General features: G+C 40.0%; 1 protein-coding gene across 1 annotated transcript in view; it reads left to right on the top strand.

The window, feature by feature from the left end:
• Positions 1–17,563: 17,563 nt before the first annotated feature.
• LOC123729587 (inactive dipeptidyl peptidase 10-like) overlaps positions 17,564–20,762 on the top strand; it is a 207,426-nt gene continuing 204,227 nt past the window's right edge. Inside the window, exons 1-3 of the mRNA XM_045704877.1 lie at positions 17,564–17,587; positions 18,337–18,448; positions 19,103–19,198. Of these exons, the coding sequence (XP_045560833.1) occupies positions 17,564–17,587; positions 18,337–18,448; positions 19,103–19,198 (232 nt within the window). The remainder of the gene's footprint in view (positions 17,588–18,336; positions 18,449–19,102; positions 19,199–20,762) is intronic.

Raw genomic sequence — 20,762 nt, 5'->3', positions numbered from 1 at the left:
ACCGCCATCGATAAGAAACAATACTGTGCTGCCGTATTCATTGACCTGGCCAAGGCTTTCGAATCTGTCAATCACCACATCCTCATCGGCAGACTCAATAGCCTTGGTTTCTCAAATGATTGCCTCGCCTGGTTCACCAACTACTTCTCTGATAGAGTTCAATGTGTCAAATCGGATGGCCTGTTGTCCGGGCCTCTGGCAGTCTCTATGGGGGTGCCACAGGTTTCAATTCTGGGGGCAACTCTTTTCTCTGTATACATCAATGATGTCGCTCTAGCTGCTGGTGAGTCTCTGATCCACCCCTACGCAGACGACACCATTCTGTATACTTCTGGCCCATCTTTGGACACTGTGTTAACAACCCTCCAGACGAGCTTCAATGTCATACAACTCTCCTTCCGTGGCCTCCAACTGCTCTTAAATACAAGTAAAACTAAATGCATGCTCTCCGATCGCTGCCTGCACCTGCCCGCCCGTCCAGCATCACTACTCTGGACGGTTCCGACTTAGAATATGTGGACAACTACAAATACCTAGGTGTCTGGTTAGACTCTAAGCTCTCCTTCCAGACTCACATCAAACATCTCTAATCCAAAGTTAAATCTAGAATTAGCTTCCTATTTCACAACAAAGCATCCTTCACTCATGCTGCCAAACATACCCTCGTAAAACTGACCATCAACTTCGGCGATGTCATTTACAAAATAGCCTCCAATACCCTACTCAATAAACTGGATGCAGTCTATCACAGTGCCATCCGTTTTGTCACCAAAGCACCATATACTACCCACCATTGCGACCTGTATGCTCTCGTTGGCTGGCCCTCGCTTCATACTCGTCGCCAAACCCACTGGCTCCAGGTCATCTACAAGACCCTGCTAGGTAAAGTCCCCCCTTATCTCCGCTCACTGGTCACCATAGCAGCACCCACCTGTAGCACGCGCTCCAGCAGATATATCTCTCTGGTCACCCCCAAAGCCAATTCCTCCTTTGGCCGTCTCCTTCCAGTTCTCTGCTGCCAATGACTGGAACAAACTACAAAAATCTCTGAAACTGGAAACGCTTATCTCCCTCACTAGCTTTAAGCACCAGCTGTCAGAGCAGCTCACAGATCACTGCACCTGTACATAGGCCATCTATAATTTAGCCCATACATCTACCTCTTCCCCTACTGTATTTATTTATTTTGCTCCTTTGCACCCCATTATTTCTATTTCTACTTTGCGCTTTCTTCCACTGCTAATCTACCATTCCAGTGTTTTACTTTCTATATTGTATTTATTTTATTTTATGGCCTTTTTTTGCCTTTACCTCCCTTATCTCACCTCATTTGCTCACATTGTATATAGACTTATTTTTCTACTGTATTATTGACTGTATGTTTGTTTTACTCCATGTGTCGAACTGCTTTGCTTTATATTGACCAGGTCGCAATTGTAAATGAGAACTTGTTCTCAACTTGCCTACCTGGTTAAATAAAGGTGAAATTAAAATTTTCAAAAATAAAGAGGAGCAGTAGGCTAAAAGATAGCATCCTATGTAAATAGGTGGGCTGAAAGTGATTGATCCATGTAACACCCAAATCCCTTTTGAATTGTTATTAAAGTAACACTCCTTGGAGCATCTTTGCCCTTCCCCTCCTGTTGTGCAGGTTGGTTTTACCCTCCTGCCATAGCTTCCACCATTTTACACATGACGCAAGCTGCACCTCTATGATAAGGCCTTAGAACGTACAGTGAGTCTGTAGTGCATCAACCATGCACACAGCTACCGGCGCTAATACGAATTACATCCCTGCTTGACTTATCTGACACTACTAGGTTCTTCAGTCATTGTCTTCGCAATGCTCATTAATGCTATTGCAAGAGGAAAAAGGACAAGTCCTTTCAACTTTGTACTTTTTTTATTACATATCTATGGCTCTGGGTTAATATAGATTTAATCATTTAAGACCAGTTTCTAGTCTTGGCTGGCACGATTACTTTCAGTCATTGCTGTAGTCAGGTTTTTGGATTCCATGAATTAAATTGAGAGGTGTTAGTGGGCCAGGGAAACTCAGCATGCATCAATTCACGTCTCAGCAGTCAGTGAGGTATAGCGGCCTCCTACAGCTGCACTTTGAGGTGAACTGCTGTTGTTCTTCAACAGTTTTAACTCAAATAGATCAGTTTAAGATTGTGTGAATTGTTTAGAAGCATTTTGGTCTGGAATTAAATAATGATAATGGATTACATTTATGTACTTGCTTTTCACTGTCTCAAAAGAATTAGCATTAAATAGAGGTAACTCTCTCCATCTATCATCAATGTGTAGCATGCATCTGGATGGTGAGCGGCAGCCATGTTGTGCCAGCATGACTCATCACAGCAGAGAGGCTAGGAGTGATTGGCCCAGTTTGGGGAAGATTGGATAGAGTAAGCTGGGAGTCATAGGAGTTAAATGAGGACACTAATTATTTCCCCCAAACCTTTTTATGATTTATCAGACTAATGTTACGTCATTTACCATAATTAATGATTGGATTTCATCCCCACTCACTTCATAAGCGTGAAAAGTTATTTTCTATAGACATGAATCAGGTTTAAATGCAAATTCACTTTAAATAATGACTACACAATTAATACAAAACATCACTTTTGGTCATTGTGTCACGTTCGTCATAATAATGATCGGACCAAGGCGCAGTGTGAGCAGCGTTCCACATAATTTATTAGAAAGTGAAACTTTAGAAAAATACAAAACAAATAAAGAATAAACGAACCATGACTACAATGCAACTACACATAAACAATATCCCATAACCCCCAAGTGAAAAACAAGCTTCTTAAGTATGATCCCCAATTAGAGACAACGATTACCAGCTGCCTCTAATTGGGAATCATACAAATCAACCAAACATAGAAAAACTCAACTTGAACCCCACATAGAAAATAATGACTAGAAAACCCCCCCCAGTCACGCCCATACCTACTCTAACATAGAAAATAAGAGCTTTCTATGGTCAGGACGTGACACATTGGTTGTATGCATGGGATGTAGCCTAGTCATCGTCCCTGACTACGATGAATAATGCACTTACTTTAGGGGCACCAAAGTGTGTTTTATCTCTAAGTTCAGACACTAAGATTACAATCACAAACAGACCATGAATAGATTTATAAGCAACCAAAAGACATCTCCTCCTGCAGTCCCCTTTCTGTTCAATATGTGGTGTCCTGGATAGCTACTGAAGCACAGCATTCATCTCTGCTTAATATGACAGAAATGTCAAGCAGTCCTGATTCAAACCAATTGATTTATTATCACTCAAATTCAGCTCCTGGGATATTTATTAGCATTCTGTATTCCGTCAATTCATCATCTACCTACATACACATCCATCTAAGTCCCCACAAAATATGGGCCCTGTACAGTTAGATACTCTATGCAATGTAGCAATCTTTTGGGGGCCAAAACCAAATTGAGTTTGAATTTACTGGGAAGTATTAACATTCTTCAACAGATAATGCTGACCAACAGTAAGGAAATGGTAAAGCTCCATTAAGTTAAATTAACTTGAGAGGTCTTATAAGTTAGAGAAGTTGAAATAAGGATGCTGTAAAAGTCGAGATTTGCACTGAATGTAATAACAGAATAACAGAATGAACATCAGGCAAAATACTGTCCTTCTGTAACAGAGGCTCAAGTATATACTGTAATCTATCGTAAATTATTGAAAGTGATATTGATTTAAGTTCACAATGCACTATTATTGACACCGATAAAGTATAGTTTGTAAGAAGGTATATAGGTTGTAAGAAGTTATATTGGTTATAAATTGATAATTAGGTTATGGAATAATGGTAGTTAAGACTCTTTAACGTAGTCGTAGCCTGTCAATCCAAAGATCTCATGTTTAAATTGTTCATAGCCTCACATTAGCCTCACATGTCATCCTGGACGCTACACTCTCCTTCGAGCCCCACACCAAGTCCATCACCAAATCCACCTTCCTCCACCTCCGTAACCTCTCCCGACTCTGACCATCCCTCACGGACCCGGTAGCGGACACCCTCATACACACCTTTGTTCATTCACATCTTGACTACTGCAATGGAGTCCTATTCGGGGTGTCCAGAAAAGCTCTGGATAGGCTCCAGTAAGTCCTCACACACACCAAACCTTGGGAACACATCACCCCCACTCTGAATCACCTTCAGTTGATCCTAGTAAAATTCCGCATCACCTATAAGATCCTACTGCTCATCTACAAGGCTCTCCCTCCTGTTCAGTCTGGCTTTCCCCTCAGCTTTACTCAGCCCTCGCTTAAGCTAAGTTGCTTTTATTCATTTTAATTTTAATTGTTTATTCTTGATTTTGTTTTTACACTCTTTGCTGTACAGTGTCCTTCGGTTTTTTGAAAGGCGCTTTACATGTATTAATATTTTTTTTTAAATATTTTATTATTAGTATGTGTGATGTACTGTAACTAAACTCCCTAGAAAAAGAGTAGCCTATAACAGTTAGACCAAAAGGTAGTTTTCTCCATTACAGATGAACAGGCAAGTGAAAAGACTTGAATTGGATGGGTGCAGGCCTCTTGGTTGATGGAGTGTGACACTGATTGATTGCAGTCCTGCATCGCTGTATTCACACCAATCGACAACTAGCAAAACAGCAGGTACACTGTTACCTCACATTAAATCGAATCAAAATGTATTTGTCACATACATCGAATACAACAGGTGTAGACTTTACCGTGAAATGCTTACTTACAAGCCCTTTCCCAACAATGCAAAGTTAAAAAGTCAGACACATTTGCTAAATAAAAAAAAGGAAATAGTAACACAATAAAATAACAATAATGAGGCTCTACAATGCATTTGAAAAGAATTCAGACCCCTTCACATTTTTCAATTTTTTTTACGTTACGGCCTTATTCTGAAATTGATTAAATAGTTTTTCCCCCCCTCATCAATCTACACACAATACCCCATAATGACAAAGCAAAAACAGGTTTTTATAAATGTTTGCAATTTTTTTTATTTTTATAAATAACTGAAATAATATATTTGCATAAGTATTCAGATCCTTCACTCAGTACTTTCTTGAAGCACCTTTGGCAGCGATTAAAGCTTTGAGTCTTCTTGGGTATGACACTACAAGCTTGGCACACCTGTATTTGGGGAGTTTCTCCCTTTCATCTCTGCAGATCCTCTTAAGCTCTGTCAGGTTGGATGGGGAGCGTCGTTGCACAGCTATTTTCAGGTCTCTCCAGAGATGTTCGATCAGGTTCAAATCCGGACTCTGGCTGGGCCACTCAAGGACATTCAGAGATTTGTCCCAAAGCCACTCCTGTGTTGTCTTGGCTGTGTGCTTAGGGTCGTTGTCCTGTTGGAAGGTGAAACTTTGCCCCAGCCTGAGGTCCTGAGTGCTCCGTAGCAGGTTTTCATCAAGCAACTATCTGATCTCCAGTCCCTGCCGCTGAAAAACATCCCCACAGCATGATGCTTCCCCCACCATGCTTCACCGTAGGGATGGTGCCAGGTTTCCTCCAGACGTGACTCTTGGCATTCAGGCCAAAGACCAGAGAATCTTGTTTCTCATGGTCTGAGAATCCTTTAGGTGACTTTTGGCAAACTCCAGGCGGGCTGTTGTGCCTTTTCTGAGGAGTGGCTTCCGTCTGGCCACTCTACCATAAATGCCTGATTGGTGGTTCTGCAGAGATGGTTGTCTTTCTGGAAGGTTCTCCCATCTCCACAGAGGAACTCTGGAGCTCTGTCAGAGTGACAATCGAGTACTTGGTCACATCACTGACCAAGGCCCTTCTCCCCCGATTGCTCAGTTTGTGCGGGCGAGTCTTGTTGGTTCCAAACTTCTTCCATTTAAAACCTCTACGGGATCGGTGTCCCTCTAACGGCATGGTTGAGCTAACATGAACTATTGTGATTATCATGGCGTTGTAAGTAACAAGAACATTTCCCAGGACATAGACATGTCTTATATGGGCAGAAAGCTTAAATTCTTGTTACTCTAACTGCACTGTCCAATTTATAGTACCTATTACTGTGAAATAATACCATGCTATTGTTTGAGGAGAGTGCACAACCACAAAAAACTTATCACAGCAACTGGTTTGATACATTCACCTCTGAAGGTACATAATGTACTTACATTCATTCATCTTGCTCTGATTTGTCATCCTGAGGGTCCCAGAGATAAAATGTAGCATTGTTTTGTTTGATAAAATACATTTTTATATTCAAATGTAGGAACTGGGTTCTACAGTTTGAACCCCTGCTGTGCCTGGCTCCACACGCACCCCGCCCGGCCATCTAGATGTGTGAAAGTTAGTGTATAAGCTAATGACTCATCATGTAGGACATTCCTGTAAACTACAATTTTGTGTTACCATATAATTTGTGTATGTTCTCTATAGTTATGTACTTGAAAAGGTATCAATTGACCAATTTGGCAGATTTGGGCAGACTTGACACAAAATATTGTCCAGTATTGCAATGCTTCACTGCATCAATCTGACACTTTGCACACACACACTGCTGCCATCTAATGGCCAAAATATAAATTGCGCCTAAACTACAATATTACGTTATCGACTTTCTCTTGCATTTCAAAGATGATGAAAGAAACATATGCATGTTTTTTGGTGTGCATTTTATTTTACCAGATCTAACGTGTTATATTCTCCTACATTAATTTCACATTTCCATAAACTTCAGTGTTTCCTTTCAAATGGTATCAAGAATATGCATATCCTTGCTTCAGGTCCTGAGCTACAGGCAGTGAGATTTGGGCAAGTCGTTTAAGGCGAAAATTTAAAAAAAGGGTCCAATCCTTAAGAGGTAGAACAATGGATGCCACTATGTTCTTGGGGACCTTCAATGCTACAGAATTGTTTTGGTAGCCTTCCCCAGATCTGTGTGGATCTGTGTGGATCTGTGTGGCTTTTCAAATCATGTCCAATCAATTGAATTTACCACAGGTGGACTCCAATCAAGTTGTAGGAACATCTCAAGGATGATCAATAGAAACAAGATGCACCTGAGCTCAATTTCGAGTCTCATAGCAAAGGGTCTGAATACTTATGCAAATAAGGTGTTTTTTATTTTTAATACATTTGCAAAAATGATGATGATTTTTTATTTAATCTGTTTTAGAATAAGGCTGTAACGTAACAAAATGTGGAAAAGGGGGTCTGAATACTTTCCGAATGCACTGGTCGGAACAGAGTCAATGTGCAGGGGTACAAGGTAGTTAAGATAATTAAGGTAATATGTACATTTAGGTAAGGGTAACAGTGACTAGGCAATCAGGATAAATAATAAACTGAGTAGAAGCAGCGTATGTGAAGAGTAAAACAGTGTGAAAGTGTGTGAGTGTGTGTGGCGTCAATACGCATGTGTGTGTGTTTTGTGTTGGTCAGAGTATGTAGTCGCATGTAGTCCATGTGTGTGTATGTGTGATACAGCCTGGATTAGTACCAGGGTGTCTGTAGTGATGCCTCTAGCACTGAGATGCAGTGCCTTAAACCGCTGTGCCACTCGGGAGCATGTAGTCTTTGTGTGTGTACGTGTGTGTTGGAGTGACGGTGTAGTATGTGTGAGTGTGTGGGTAGAGTCCAGTTGGTGTGCATAGCGACGGTGCATGTTGACTCTCAGTGAAAATAAAAAGGGGGTTAATGCAAATAGTCAGGGTAGCGATTTGATTAACGGTTCAGCGGTCTTATGACTTGGGGGTAGAAGCTGTTCAGGATGCTTTTGGTCCCAGACATGGCGCTCCGCTAGCGCTTTTGGTCCCAGACATGGCACTCCGCATGGCGCTCCGCTAGCGCTCCGCTAGCAGAGAGAACAGTCTATGCATTTTTTTAAAGTACTTTTTCTCTCATGGCTAACTACTAGGGAGTTTGAAAAGACAGGCTGAGTAGGCAGGGAGCTTATATTCATGAGCTCACCTTGACTGACAGGTCTTTAAAACGCCTATATCAAGAAACTTGGATGCAGTGTTGCAGTAAATTCCTCTCAAGCTAATTTGGTGATACAAAAAGCAACTCAAACAACATTGAAAGTGCATCAATGATTCACAACAGCACTGATGGATGTGTTGTCATGACAACTGCGTCAGAGTGTTTCACAACACTCCCACCCTTTTGTTCCATGCTGGCTAAAGACCTAGCTAGGCAGCAACGAGCTAACACCAGACACAGATGAAAGGGGAAACATATAAGTATCTTTGCCATAGATGAATAATATAAATGTTTAATTATATTTGCTCACACCCTACAGTAAAATGTTGCCACCGGTAGGGTAGATATCTAGCTATATAAACCACGCCCCTCTGCAAACACGCCTTCTCTGATGTTGGTTACAAGGAGGTACTTAAATTAGGTAAAATAATTATGTAGGATAAAATCACATTACCATTGGTATATACAATGACTGATAGGGTGATGTCACCCTATCCCCTTAATAATCACGCATCGTGAATCCAAGTGTTTGACATTGGGGAGGGGACCAGTATCAATGTAAATGCAACAGTCATTTTTCATACTTTGGTCATCATACTTTGAAATGGTTTCATCCCAATATCATCCAATTTCATGAAAAATATGATTTTTTACTGTTCATTACCTTTAAGTTTGCCGACGACACGACGATAGTAGGCCTGATTACCGACGACAGTGAAACAGCATATAGGGAGGATGTCAGAGACTTGGCAGTGTGGTGACAGGACAACAACCTCTCCCCCAATGTCAGCAAGACAAATGAGCTGATCGTGGACAACTGGAAATGGAGGGCAGAGCACACCCCCATTCACACCGACGGGGCTGTAGAGGAGTGAGTCCAGAGCTTCCTTGGTGTCCACATCACTAAGGACCTATCACGGTCCAAACACACCAACACAGTCGTGAAGAGGACACGACAACACCTCTTCCTCTTCGGGAGGCTGAAAAGATTTGGCATGGGCTTTCAGATTCTCAAAAAGTTATTCAGCTGCACCATTGAGAGCATCTTGACTGACTGCATCACAGCTTGGTATGGCAATCGCTTGGCATCTGACCGTCAGGCGCTACAGAGGGTAGTGCGTACAGACCAGTACATCCTTGGAGTCAAGCTCTCTGCCATCCAGGACCATCCAGGACCTCTATACAAGGCGGTGTCCAAGGAAGGCCCTGTTCTATCTGAAAAAATGTATTGGTGATATTTTACTCACTCAAAAGGTTATTTTACATGGGAATCAGAATGACTGTTCGGGACCTTTAATGATGGCGTTAAAGTCATGCGTGGCCATGCAGTCGTGGGTGAACAGGGAGTATAGGAGTGGAGTAAGTGGGAAAGAGCAGTGTGGAGGGCAATAGAGATTTTGTCATCTGTAGATCTGTTGGGACAGTATGCGAATTGTAGTGGGTCCCGGGAGTCTGCGATAATGGTGATGATGTGAGCCAAGACTAACCTTTCAAAAAATGTCATGGCTACAGATGTAAGTGCTATGGGATGGTAGTCATTAAGAAATGTTACCTTGGCATTTTTGGGCATAGGGACTATGGTGGTCTGCTTGAAACATGTACAGTACTAGTCAATTGTTTAGACACACCTACTCATTCCATGGTATTTTTTACATTTTTACTATTTTCTACATTGTAGAATAACTACAAAACTATCAAATAACACATATGGAATCATGTAGTAACCAAAAAGGTGTTAAACAAATCAAAATATATTTTATATTTGAGATTATTCAACGTAGCCACCCTTTGCCTTAATGACAGCTTTGCAAACTCTTGGTATTCTCTCAACCAGATTCATGAGGTAGTCATGGAATGCATTTCAATTAACATGTGTGCCTTGTTAAAAGTTAATTTGTGGAATTTCTTTCCTTCTTAATAACCTGTTGGGGCTACAGGTTAGCAATGAACCCCGAGTCGGGATTGCTAACAAGGCTGGAAATTCAAAACATCAAAAATCTAATAATTTCAATTTCTCAAACAATCAACTATTTTACACAATTTAAAAGATAAACATCTCCTTAATCTAACCACATTGTTCGATTTTCAAAGAGGCTTTACGGCAAAAGCATAAAGTTAGATTATGTTAGGACAGTACATAGCCACAAAAGTACAAACATCCATTTTCAATTCAAGGTCAGGCGTCACCAAAAGCAGAAACCAGCTAGAATTATGCACTAACCTTTGTCAATCTCCATCAGATGACACTCCTAGGACATTATGTTATACAATACATGCATTCTTTGTTCCATCAAGTTCATATTTATATCCAAAAACAGCATTTTACAGTAGCGTGAAATTCAGATTTTTTATTCTCTGAAATGCTTCCGGTGAACATAACAAAATTACTATTCGAAAACATTGGTAAATTATAATATTGTCATTCAAAGAATAATATATTATCATCTCGTAATTGCTACCGAATGGCCAGATCTCAAAATAACTTTACTGGGAAATCACATTTTGCAATAAACGGGGTGCTATGCTAAGAACAATAAGCTATGCTATACAGTTAGCATCATCTAATATCGATAATAACATTGTAAATATCCCCTTACCTTTGATTATCTCCATCAGAAGGCACTGCCAGGATATCCCAGGTCCGGAACAAATGTGGTTTCTTTTGACAAAGTTCATAATTTATGTCCAAATAACACCAAGTACTTAGCGTTCATTATGCTCCCACAAAACGTGGTGGGGGGGTGTAAAATCACGCCGAAAAGCTAAAAAACCTAGTAAATAATCTATTTACGTTCGTTCAAACATGTCAAACCTTGTTTAGCATTAATCTTTTGGTCCATTTTTAACGTTAAACATCAGTAATATTTTCACACAACCTATCCTATGTCTAGATAAACAATGATGACAAACTCACGCTTCTCAGATTTATGCGCAGGCGCAAAAAAATGAAGTGATGACATGTCAACTTCCTTGGATTCTAATTTGCTCTCTGTTTATCATAGACGCTTCAAACAACTTTATAAAGATCGTTGACATCTAGTGGAAGCTGTAGGTGTTGCGAAATGAATCCTTTCTCACTATGGTATCTATAAAACAATGACACTAAATAGTACAGTCACAAAATTCACATTTTTTTGGATCTATTTTTCACAGGTTTTTGCCTGCAATATGAGTTTTGTTATACTTACAGACACCATTCAAACTGTTTTAGAAAATTCAGAGTGTTTTCTATCCGAATGTGTTAATAATATGCATATCCTAGCTTCTGAGTTGGTGTAGGAGGCAGTTAAAAATGGGCACATATTTTTTTCAAAATGTCTCAATACTGCCCCCGAGCCCCAACAGGTTTGAGCCAATCAGTTGTGTTATGACAAGGTAGGGGTGGTAAACAGAAGATAGCCCTATTTTGTAAAAGACTAAGTCCATATAATGGCAAGAACAGATCAAATAAGCAAAGAGAAACAACAGTCCATCATTACTTTAAGACATGAAGGTCAGTCTATCCGGAAAATGTCTAGAACTTTTAAAGTTTCTTCAGGTTTAGTCGCAAAAACCAAGCGCTATGATGAAACTGCCTCTCATGAGGACCGCCACAGGAAAGGAAGACCCAGAGTTACCTCTGCTGCAGTGGATAAGTTCATTAGAGTTAACTGCACCTCATATTGCAGCCCAAATAAATACTTCACAAGTTCAAGTAACAGACACATCTCAACATCAACTGTTCAGAGGAGACCGCGTGATTCTGGCCTTCATGGTCGAATTGCTACAAAGAAACCACTACTAAAGGACACCAAAAAAAGTTCAGATCAGGGGGAAAAAATGGACAAAATAGCACAATTGGTCAGGAGACCGTAAAACGGCTGCTATACCCTCCAGCGGAATCTTTTCACAAAAAAAGAAAAAGCTGTCATAAGGTGTTTTATTGCACTGAGATTCTGATGACTATAGATGAATGATGATGATTTAAGCATAATTATGTTAACACTGTGTACATGGCATTTGTTGTATTGTATTCATTTTATTTTGTCATGTTTGTGGTTTTGTCTCTGCTGCTGTCTGACACTGAATATCGGATCGGAGATCTATCTATTAAATATTTTTTATCATAGTTCAATCGGATACAGTTTTTGACAAATACTTCACTGTAAAAGGCAACCGGTTTTCTTTAATTGTTGTGAATTGTTATCGATGCACACCTGTTCTCGCTGCACACCTGTTCCCATAACAGGTTTTATTTCCAAAACTAGCGAGCACATTCTGTTAAATATTCCTATTATGCAATCAATAGTATCTCCCACCATGGACGTCAAAGGATAAGAGGCCTTGGGTACCCCGATAGGCCAGATTGGTCTGGTCAAGATGGTCCGACATTTGATGGAGAGAGGAAAATAAAGAGGGAGCACTATATTTAGTGTGTTGAATTTATGATGTTTCCCTCTATGTGAGGAGCCCTCCAGCCCTGTGCTGACAAACACAAAGAGCAGGGCTTGGCATAATGTTTTTGTCGAAAAATTGACCTTTCTTCCTTTTTATCGAGTACAGAAGACCAAGAGATGACACCCAAATGCGTGCGGCACACACACACACACACACACACACACACACACACACACACACACACACACACACACACACACACACACACACACACACACACACACACACACACACGCTCTCTCCTCATACCCTTGCATTAAGGAGCAAGGGCAAACGGCTTAGTGGGTGTAGACAATAGGATAAGGAGATTACATTTCTCCCCTCAAAGTGATTAAGATTTCACTTTAAAAATCCTCTGTCTTTTTTCTTGAACTACTGCCTGAGTATTACTGATGTTTACCTAGCCTGTGATAGCCTAGCCTCTCTTTAACCTTCATGGTGATATGTAATGTCTGGGATGACAAAAGCTTTGAATCACCAAATAGGTGAGTTTGTGTTTGTATGTAACTTTTCACATGACAAATTATTTGAATATAACCTACAGGGTCTGTGAGCGACCTTGAACAATATCATCTGCAGGTGTCTGTTGACAGAGCAGGTGCACCAATGTAAAGAACATACATAAATGCCAAACCTATACTAAAACTATAATATCACACATCAACACCAGAATGGGGAAACAGACACCAAGCCAAACAACCACACATCCTGCCTGACAAAGTATGTGGGAGACTGAATAACAACCTTTCCTCCTGAAAAAGCAGACTAGGAAACAAATAACATTCCCAGAGGTACAAGATAGGGTTTGGTGTGGTTAATGAGGCTACGGAGAGCCATAGAAACACAAACAACATGACGGCAAAACTATGTTGATTTTACACAGGAGGGAAACTCCTCCCTCAGGAGCTATTTTTTCCCCCTGTGACTGATCCAGCATATTAATAACCCACTGCAATGAACGACTAGAAGGGAGATGGAGGGAAGTGAGGGAAAGTCAGAGAAGGTAGACTTGGATTGCCTGAAATATATGTATCTTTAAATTACATTCACAATTAAAGGACTTGAAAGGCAAACAGCACCACTTATAAGCAGATGGTTTCCTGGTTGCTCAGGCCTTAGTGTGCGAGAGGGATTATTTATTATTCCTGCTCTGTCACTGGAAATCAAATCGCGCCATGTAATGGATGCCAGGACCTCAGAGGACCTGACATTTAGTGTGCTGTACCTTAAAGTGGGTTTTTGTCTTTCAGTGGTCAGAGTATTTGTAATGGACCCAGTCACCCAGCCCACATCTGCTGTGTGTCATATCTGCTCTCTCAAAATAGGGAGACTATATTGTTGAACTCATGGACTCCATAGCTCCATCAATGAATTTGAGAGTGGTTATATTTCCCAGGTTAATAAAAACTGAAAATAACTATGTAGCTTCCTGTCCAGGGGCTGTACTTGAACATCAAAGATGCCTCACACTGCAGAAATAGGAGATATGCTCCTGCCCTCTGGGCTGTTCTGTCTCTGAGAAGGCTTACTCTAAAATAAAGCATTACTGATCCGATTGCATTTGTATTTATTGTGCATTCTGGGGTCCAGCAAAAATGAGGCAAAATTAAGGCAGTTATACAATTTTAAAAACAATATTGACGCCAGCAACTGTTTTGTCTTTGGAATTTTACTACTAGTAGATGGAGGTGCTGGTGGTTCTTCACTTTTAAAGTGGGCTGTCAATGGTGGTGTCATCCAGCCTTGAGCTACTGCAGGGTAGGATGGTGTTGAGAAGGAGGGGTTGGTATTGATCCATTAAAACAGCTGCCCTCATGTTTTCTGATTTGTGACAGGCGCTTGCAGAGAAAGGACTCAATTGGAGGTTCATTATCATCAAAGGTTAAATAGACAGTGGTGGAAAAAGTACCCAATTGTGAAAGTCAAGCAGTAAAATACTACTTGAGTAAAAGTCTGAAAGTATTTGGTTTAAAATATACTTTTTAAGTATCAAACGTAAATGTAATTGGTAAAATATACTTATGTATCAGAAGTAAAAACATAAATAATTTTAAATTCCTTCCAAACCCGACGGCACCATTTATTTTTTTATTTTTTATTTATGGATAGCCAGGGGCACAGAGCAACTCTTGATAAGTGGATGAATTGGACCATTTTCCTGTCCTGTTAAGAATTCTAAAAGTAATTCTGGGATTCAGGGAAAATGTTTGGAGTAAAACGTACATGATTTTCTTTAGAAATGTAGTGAAGTAAAAGTATAAGTTGTCCAAAATATAAATAGTAAAGTAAAGTACAGATACCCCAAAAAACGACTTAAGTAGTACTTTAAAGTATTTTACACCACTGCAAATAGGGGTTGCTTAGTGTATATTTGTCCAGATTCACTGCATGTTCAATGCCTTGCAAAAGTATTCACCCCCTTGGTGTTTTTCCTATTTTGTTGCATTACAACCTGTAATTTAAATTGATTTTAATTTGGATTTTATGTAATGGACATACACAAAATAGTCCAAAATGGTGAAATGAAAATAAAAAAATGACTTGTTTTAATATAAAATTCAAAACAAATGTAAATGGAGAGGTGTGTGTGCATGTGTATTCACCCCCTTTGATATGAAGCCCCTAAATAAGATCTGGTGGAACCAATTACATTCAGAAGTTACATAATTAGATCAATAAAGTCCAATTGTGTGCAATCTAAGTGTCACATGATCTGTCACATGATCTCAGTCTATATACACCTGTTCTGAAAGGCCCCAGAGTCTGCAACACCACTAAGCAAGGGGCACCACCAAGCAAGGGGCACCACCAAGCAAGCGGCACCATGAAGACCAAAGAGCTCTCCAAACAGGTCAGGGACAAAGTTGTGGAGAAGTACAGATCAGGGTTGGGTTTTTAAAAAATATCCGAAACTTTGAACATCCCACGGAGCCCTGTTAAATCCATTATTAAAAAAATTGAAAGAATATGGCACCACAACAAACCTGCCAAGAGAGGGCCGCCCACCAAAACTCATGGACCAGGCAAGGAGGGCATTAATCAGAGAGGCAACAAAGAGACCAAAGATAACCCTGAAGGAGCTGCAAAGCTCTACAGTGGAGATTTGAGTATCTGTCCATAGGATCACTTTAAGCCGTACACTCCACAGAGCTGGGCTTTACGGAAAAGTGGCCAGAAAAAAAGCCATTGTTTAAAGAAAACAATAAGAACACACGTTTGGTGTTCACCAAAAGGCATTTGGAGACTCCCCAAACATATGGAAGAAGTTACCATGGTCAAATGAGACTAAAATTGAGCTTTATGGCCATCAAAATGCTAGGTCTGGCGCAAACCCAACACCTCTCATCACCCCGAGCACACCATCCCCACAATGAAGCATGGTGGTGGCAGCATCATGTTGTGGGGATGCTTTTCATCGGCAGGGACTGGAAACTGGTCAGAATTGAAGGAATGTTGGATGGTGCTAAATACGGTTTCTTGAAGGAAACCGGTTTCAGTCTTCTAGAGATTTGAGACTGGGACGGAGGTTCACCTTCCAGCAGAACAATGACCCTAATCAACACTCGAGTGGTTTAAGGGGAAACATTTAGATGTCTTGGAATGGCCTAGTCAAAGCCTAGACCTCAATCCAATTGAGAATCTGTGGTATGACTTAAATATTGATGCACACCAGCGGAACCCATCCAAATTGAAGGAGCTGGAGCAGTTTTGCCTTGAAGAATGTGCAAAAATCCCAGTGGCTAGATGTGCCAAGCTTATAGAGACATACCCCCAAGAGTTCCTTTTGTCTTATTTATTGTTTGTTTCACAATAAAACATATTTTGCATCTTCAAAGTGGTAGGCATGTTGTGTAAATCAAATGATACAAACCCCCCAAAAATATATTTTAATTCCAGGTTGTAAGGCAACAAAATAGGAAAAATTCCAAGGGGGTGAATACTTTCGCAAGCCACTGTACAAGTTGGCAACCTGTACAAGTGTGAGGTGTGAAATGGAAAAGTATGTTTTTGCATATCCCAACTCCCCCTGAGACACCCTCTGGGATTGGGGTCATGGCCAGGGATCAGCCATTAATGATGGTGACCCTGCAGCAATTAGGGTTAAGTGCCTTGCTCAAATGCAGATCAAAAGATTTTTTCCACCTTGTCAGCACGGACATTCGAACGAGCAACATTTTGTTTACTGGCCCAGCACTCTAACCGCTAGGCTACCTGCTGAATCTACAGTACGATGCTAAGCTAGATAGCGAGCGCGCTAACTCCAAACAAACATCCAAAGCCCTTGAAGAAGGCATTGGCAGAAGATAAACCAGGTGGCTAACAACGGAATACCTTTTAGGTCACAATGCTCACCAGACTCTGAAATTCTGTTCATTATTTCTCACGTACCTTTTTGAAATGAATAAGTATTGGAGTATCATAATATTGTGGCGTAGCCAAAAATTCATTGGTGGGCAGGCTTGCAGAAATTTGGGTGGATCCCCCCAAAAAAGCAGCTAACTTCCTGCAATTTTACACATTTTGCTATGGGCTGAGACAAAAGTTAGCATTTTTTATTCTAATTAAAGCTAAAATATAGGAGTGTTGACTCTGACTGTGATAAAGACACTGGATTATGAGCTTGTCTTGTTTTCTAAACGAACAAATGAAATAGGCAGTGGCCTGGTGCATATAGCCATAGAAGCACAGTGGCATATGCCTCTATAGAGTACCACAGTATGAGTCGTAATACCCATAAAGCCTAGCGGTCAAACAGGAAAATGGTTCCAACATTTATTTTTCCCTTATGGGATTTTAGAAACACTTAAAATAAGGGCTGTGTTTCATGTAGGCTTACCCTGATGTGACCTTTTGATAACTGTGTAAATCTCTCTGGGACAAGGTGACTTTTATCAATATATTCGCCTGTATTTACCCCCCAAAAATGAAATGCTAAATTAGCTGCTAATGAAGCTATCATGAAGAACTACAAATGCCATGATGATCTGGACAAGACTGCCAAATCGTGCCAAAGCTAAGAATCTCTGGATTAACTATTTAATGTTAGCTAAATGTAGTAATGTATAAATTGGCTACATTTCTTTAAATGGACAATTCTGTGAACTGTCTTATGCAGGTTTAAATTGACACAATACCTGTTAGCAAAGGTATCAGCTCGAGATGATGTGCATGAGCTTGCAGGGATTTGTAGTTTTGCATGATGTCTTCTTTGATGCTAATTATCATTTTTAGATTCTGAGAGTAAATAGAGCAAAATATATTGATAAATCACCTTGACCAAGAGAGATTCACATGGTTATCAAAACGTCACGCCACGGTAAGCCTACACAAAACAAGCCCTTATTTGAAGTGTTTCTAAAATCCCCTAAGGGAAAAATGATTGAAACCATTTCCCTTTTTGACCGCTAGGTTTTATGCAGTCATATTCATGGCTTAAAAGGTGTGTGGCTTTCAGTTAGTTAATTCCCCTGATAGTGAATGTCATTCCAGTGAATCTGTTCTGTTATATTTCACCAAATCTGACTAACCCAGTGCACTGCTTGCTATGAATTCTATCTGATGGTGTTTGCATATTTAGGTAAAAAGACAAATAATGTTCTGTTTGGAAAACTGACAAGTAAAGAGCATTCAAAAAATAAAAAATAATATTTTTTGGCTCAATCTAATTGGTTGGGCCTGGTTACCCAGTGGGTGGGACTTGTAATATTTTCTAAACTTATGTCTGGAAAATGACACTGCTCGTTGCCCACCTGTGCTCTGTTACCCTGCCTAGGGGTCTGTACTATTTGGCATCATGGCCAGATTGATGGGTTGGGAGATGTGTATCTTGTTTGTTTCCCCTTCTACCTTTGCTACAAATCTATTGTATATCTCCCTCATAACTTTTTGAACATTAACCTCTATCTCTCTCTCTCTCTCTCCCTCCCTCTCTCTAGGGTGTACCGGATTTAGGGCCAGACAGGAACTGGAAAGGTATTGCCATCTCTCTGCTGGTCATTGTGGTCGTGCTGTCGCTCATTGGACTGGCCATTGTTCTTCTGTCCAAAAGTAAGCGCCTGGAGTAAAACATTGTTTTTTGAGAAAATCATCAAAACTTGCAGTATTTTTTTAAGCATTTACTATTAACTGAATTTTAAAAGACCTTGGTTCTATCTTCTCACCATTCTCAATTAATGCAGTTTTACAAAACAGACCAAGAGCTACCTGCTTAGAATTTAGTCTTCCAATTTAAAACTAACACCTTTCATTTAATCCCCATTGACATGAAAAATATCTAAGTTAAAAGTGTAACACTCCATTGCCCTTGCACATGACAGGATTTGAATGCTTGATGTGAATATTTGCATAGGTAATTAAATATAAATATTGTCACAACTTCTGATTATTACTGCTGGACTTGATTAAGGTCAAGCTGTCTCTCCCCTGTCCGTCCTCTTAATTCATTAGACCATTTAAATGGTTGATTTCATATAAATTATGATTCAGATGAAGGACTTGCCTTGAGGTTCGGATTATCATACCTGCTTTTGCTTACCACTTTTATTCACAATATAAATTCCAACCTTGGATTGTATCAATGTCCTTAGTAGTAATTGTTGCTGTGTGAGTCACTTGAAAATCTTTAGGGCCATTTACTAAGCATTTGAGTACAAGTCATTTGCATGTCAACTTTCAGACCCATTTTGTGCAATTTCTTCGCAGATGACGGCTCCAAGTCTCTAGGCACCCAGTTGACCCTAGATGACCTCTTTCAGCGAGAGTTCCAGGTGCATGACCCTGATGCCAAGTGGATCAATGGTAGGTTTATGTAGTGCACCCCACATATTCATAACTCTATATAACTAATGTTAATCATGTTTGATATGTTAAACATATACATACATATCTACAATACCGGTCAAAAGTTTTAGAACACCTACTCATTCAAGGGTTTTTCTTTATTTTTACTATTTTCTACATTGTAGAATAATAGTGAAGACATCAAAACTATGAAATAACACACATGGAATCATGTAGTAATCAAAAAAGTGTTAAACAAATCAAAATCTATTTTATATTTGAGATTCTTCAAATAGCCACCCTTTGCCTTACTGATAGTTGTACACACTCTTGGCATTCTCTCAACCAGACTCATGAGGTAGTCACCTGGAATGCTTTTCCAACAGTCTTGAAGGATTTCCCACATATGCTGAGCACTTGTTGGCTGCTTTGCCTTCATTCTGCCGTCCAACTCATCCCAAAATAAAAATAAAAGGAAATAAAACCTGTTATGGGAACAGGTGTGCAGCGAGAACAGGTGTGCATCGATAAAATTCACAACAATTAAACAAAGCCGGTTGCCTCTGACAGTGTAGTATTTGTCAAAAATTGTATCAGATTGAACTATGATAAAAAATATTTAATAGATAGATCTCCGATCCGATATTCAGTGTCAGACAGCAGTAGAGACAAAACCACAAACATGACAAAAGAAAATGAATACAATACAATAAACGCCATTTACACAGTGTTAAAATAATTATGCTTAAGTCATCATCATTCATCTATAGTCATCAGAATCTCAGTGCAATAAAACACCTTTTGCCAGCTTTTTATAGCAGCCGTTTTACGGTCTCCTGACCAACTGTGCTATTTTGTCAATTTTTTCCCCCTGATCTGAACTTTTTTTGTACATAATGTTTCAGCTATAATTTCCTATGACCAAAAATAGCTTCTGGACATCAGAACAGCAATCACTAACCTCGATTTGATTTAGGATTATAGGTCCAGGCCCAAATCCCCGACACTCGAAGAAGAGTTGACGAGTGGAAAAACCACCTCTCCCCTCCGTTCTTTTGGTGAGCGTGCAATCACTAGTGAATAAACTGGACAAGTTCCGTTCGAGACTATCTTATCACCGTGATTTGAAGAACTTTACTATCCTCTGTTTCTCAGAGTGGTGGCTGAAAATCTAGCTGAGCGGCCTTTCAGGTTATGTCGACATAGGACTCGCTTTACTGTGGATATGGATACTTTTGTATCCAGCATCTTCACAAGGTCCTTTGCTGTTGTTCTGCGATTGATTTGCACGTTTCGCACCAAAGTACGTTCATCTTTAGGAGACAGAATCCATCTTCTTCCTGAGCGGTATGATGGCTGAGTGGTCCCATGGTGTTTATACTTGCGTACTATTGTTTGTACAGATGAACGTGGTACCTTCAGGCATTTTACATTTACGTCATTTAGCAGAGCGACTTACAAATTGTTGCATTCACCTTATGATATCCAGTGGAACAACCACTTTACAATAGTACATCTATATCTATTTTTTTTGGGGGGGGGTTAGAAGGATTACTTTATCCTATCCCAGGTATTCCTTAAA

Source organism: Salmo salar, chromosome ssa21 (assembly GCF_905237065.1).
Source record: "Salmo salar chromosome ssa21, Ssal_v3.1, whole genome shotgun sequence".
Lineage (NCBI taxonomy): Eukaryota > Metazoa > Chordata > Actinopteri > Salmoniformes > Salmonidae > Salmo > Salmo salar.
The sequence above is the reverse complement of the archived record's forward strand: the minus strand, read 5'-3'. Positions and strand labels throughout refer to the sequence as shown.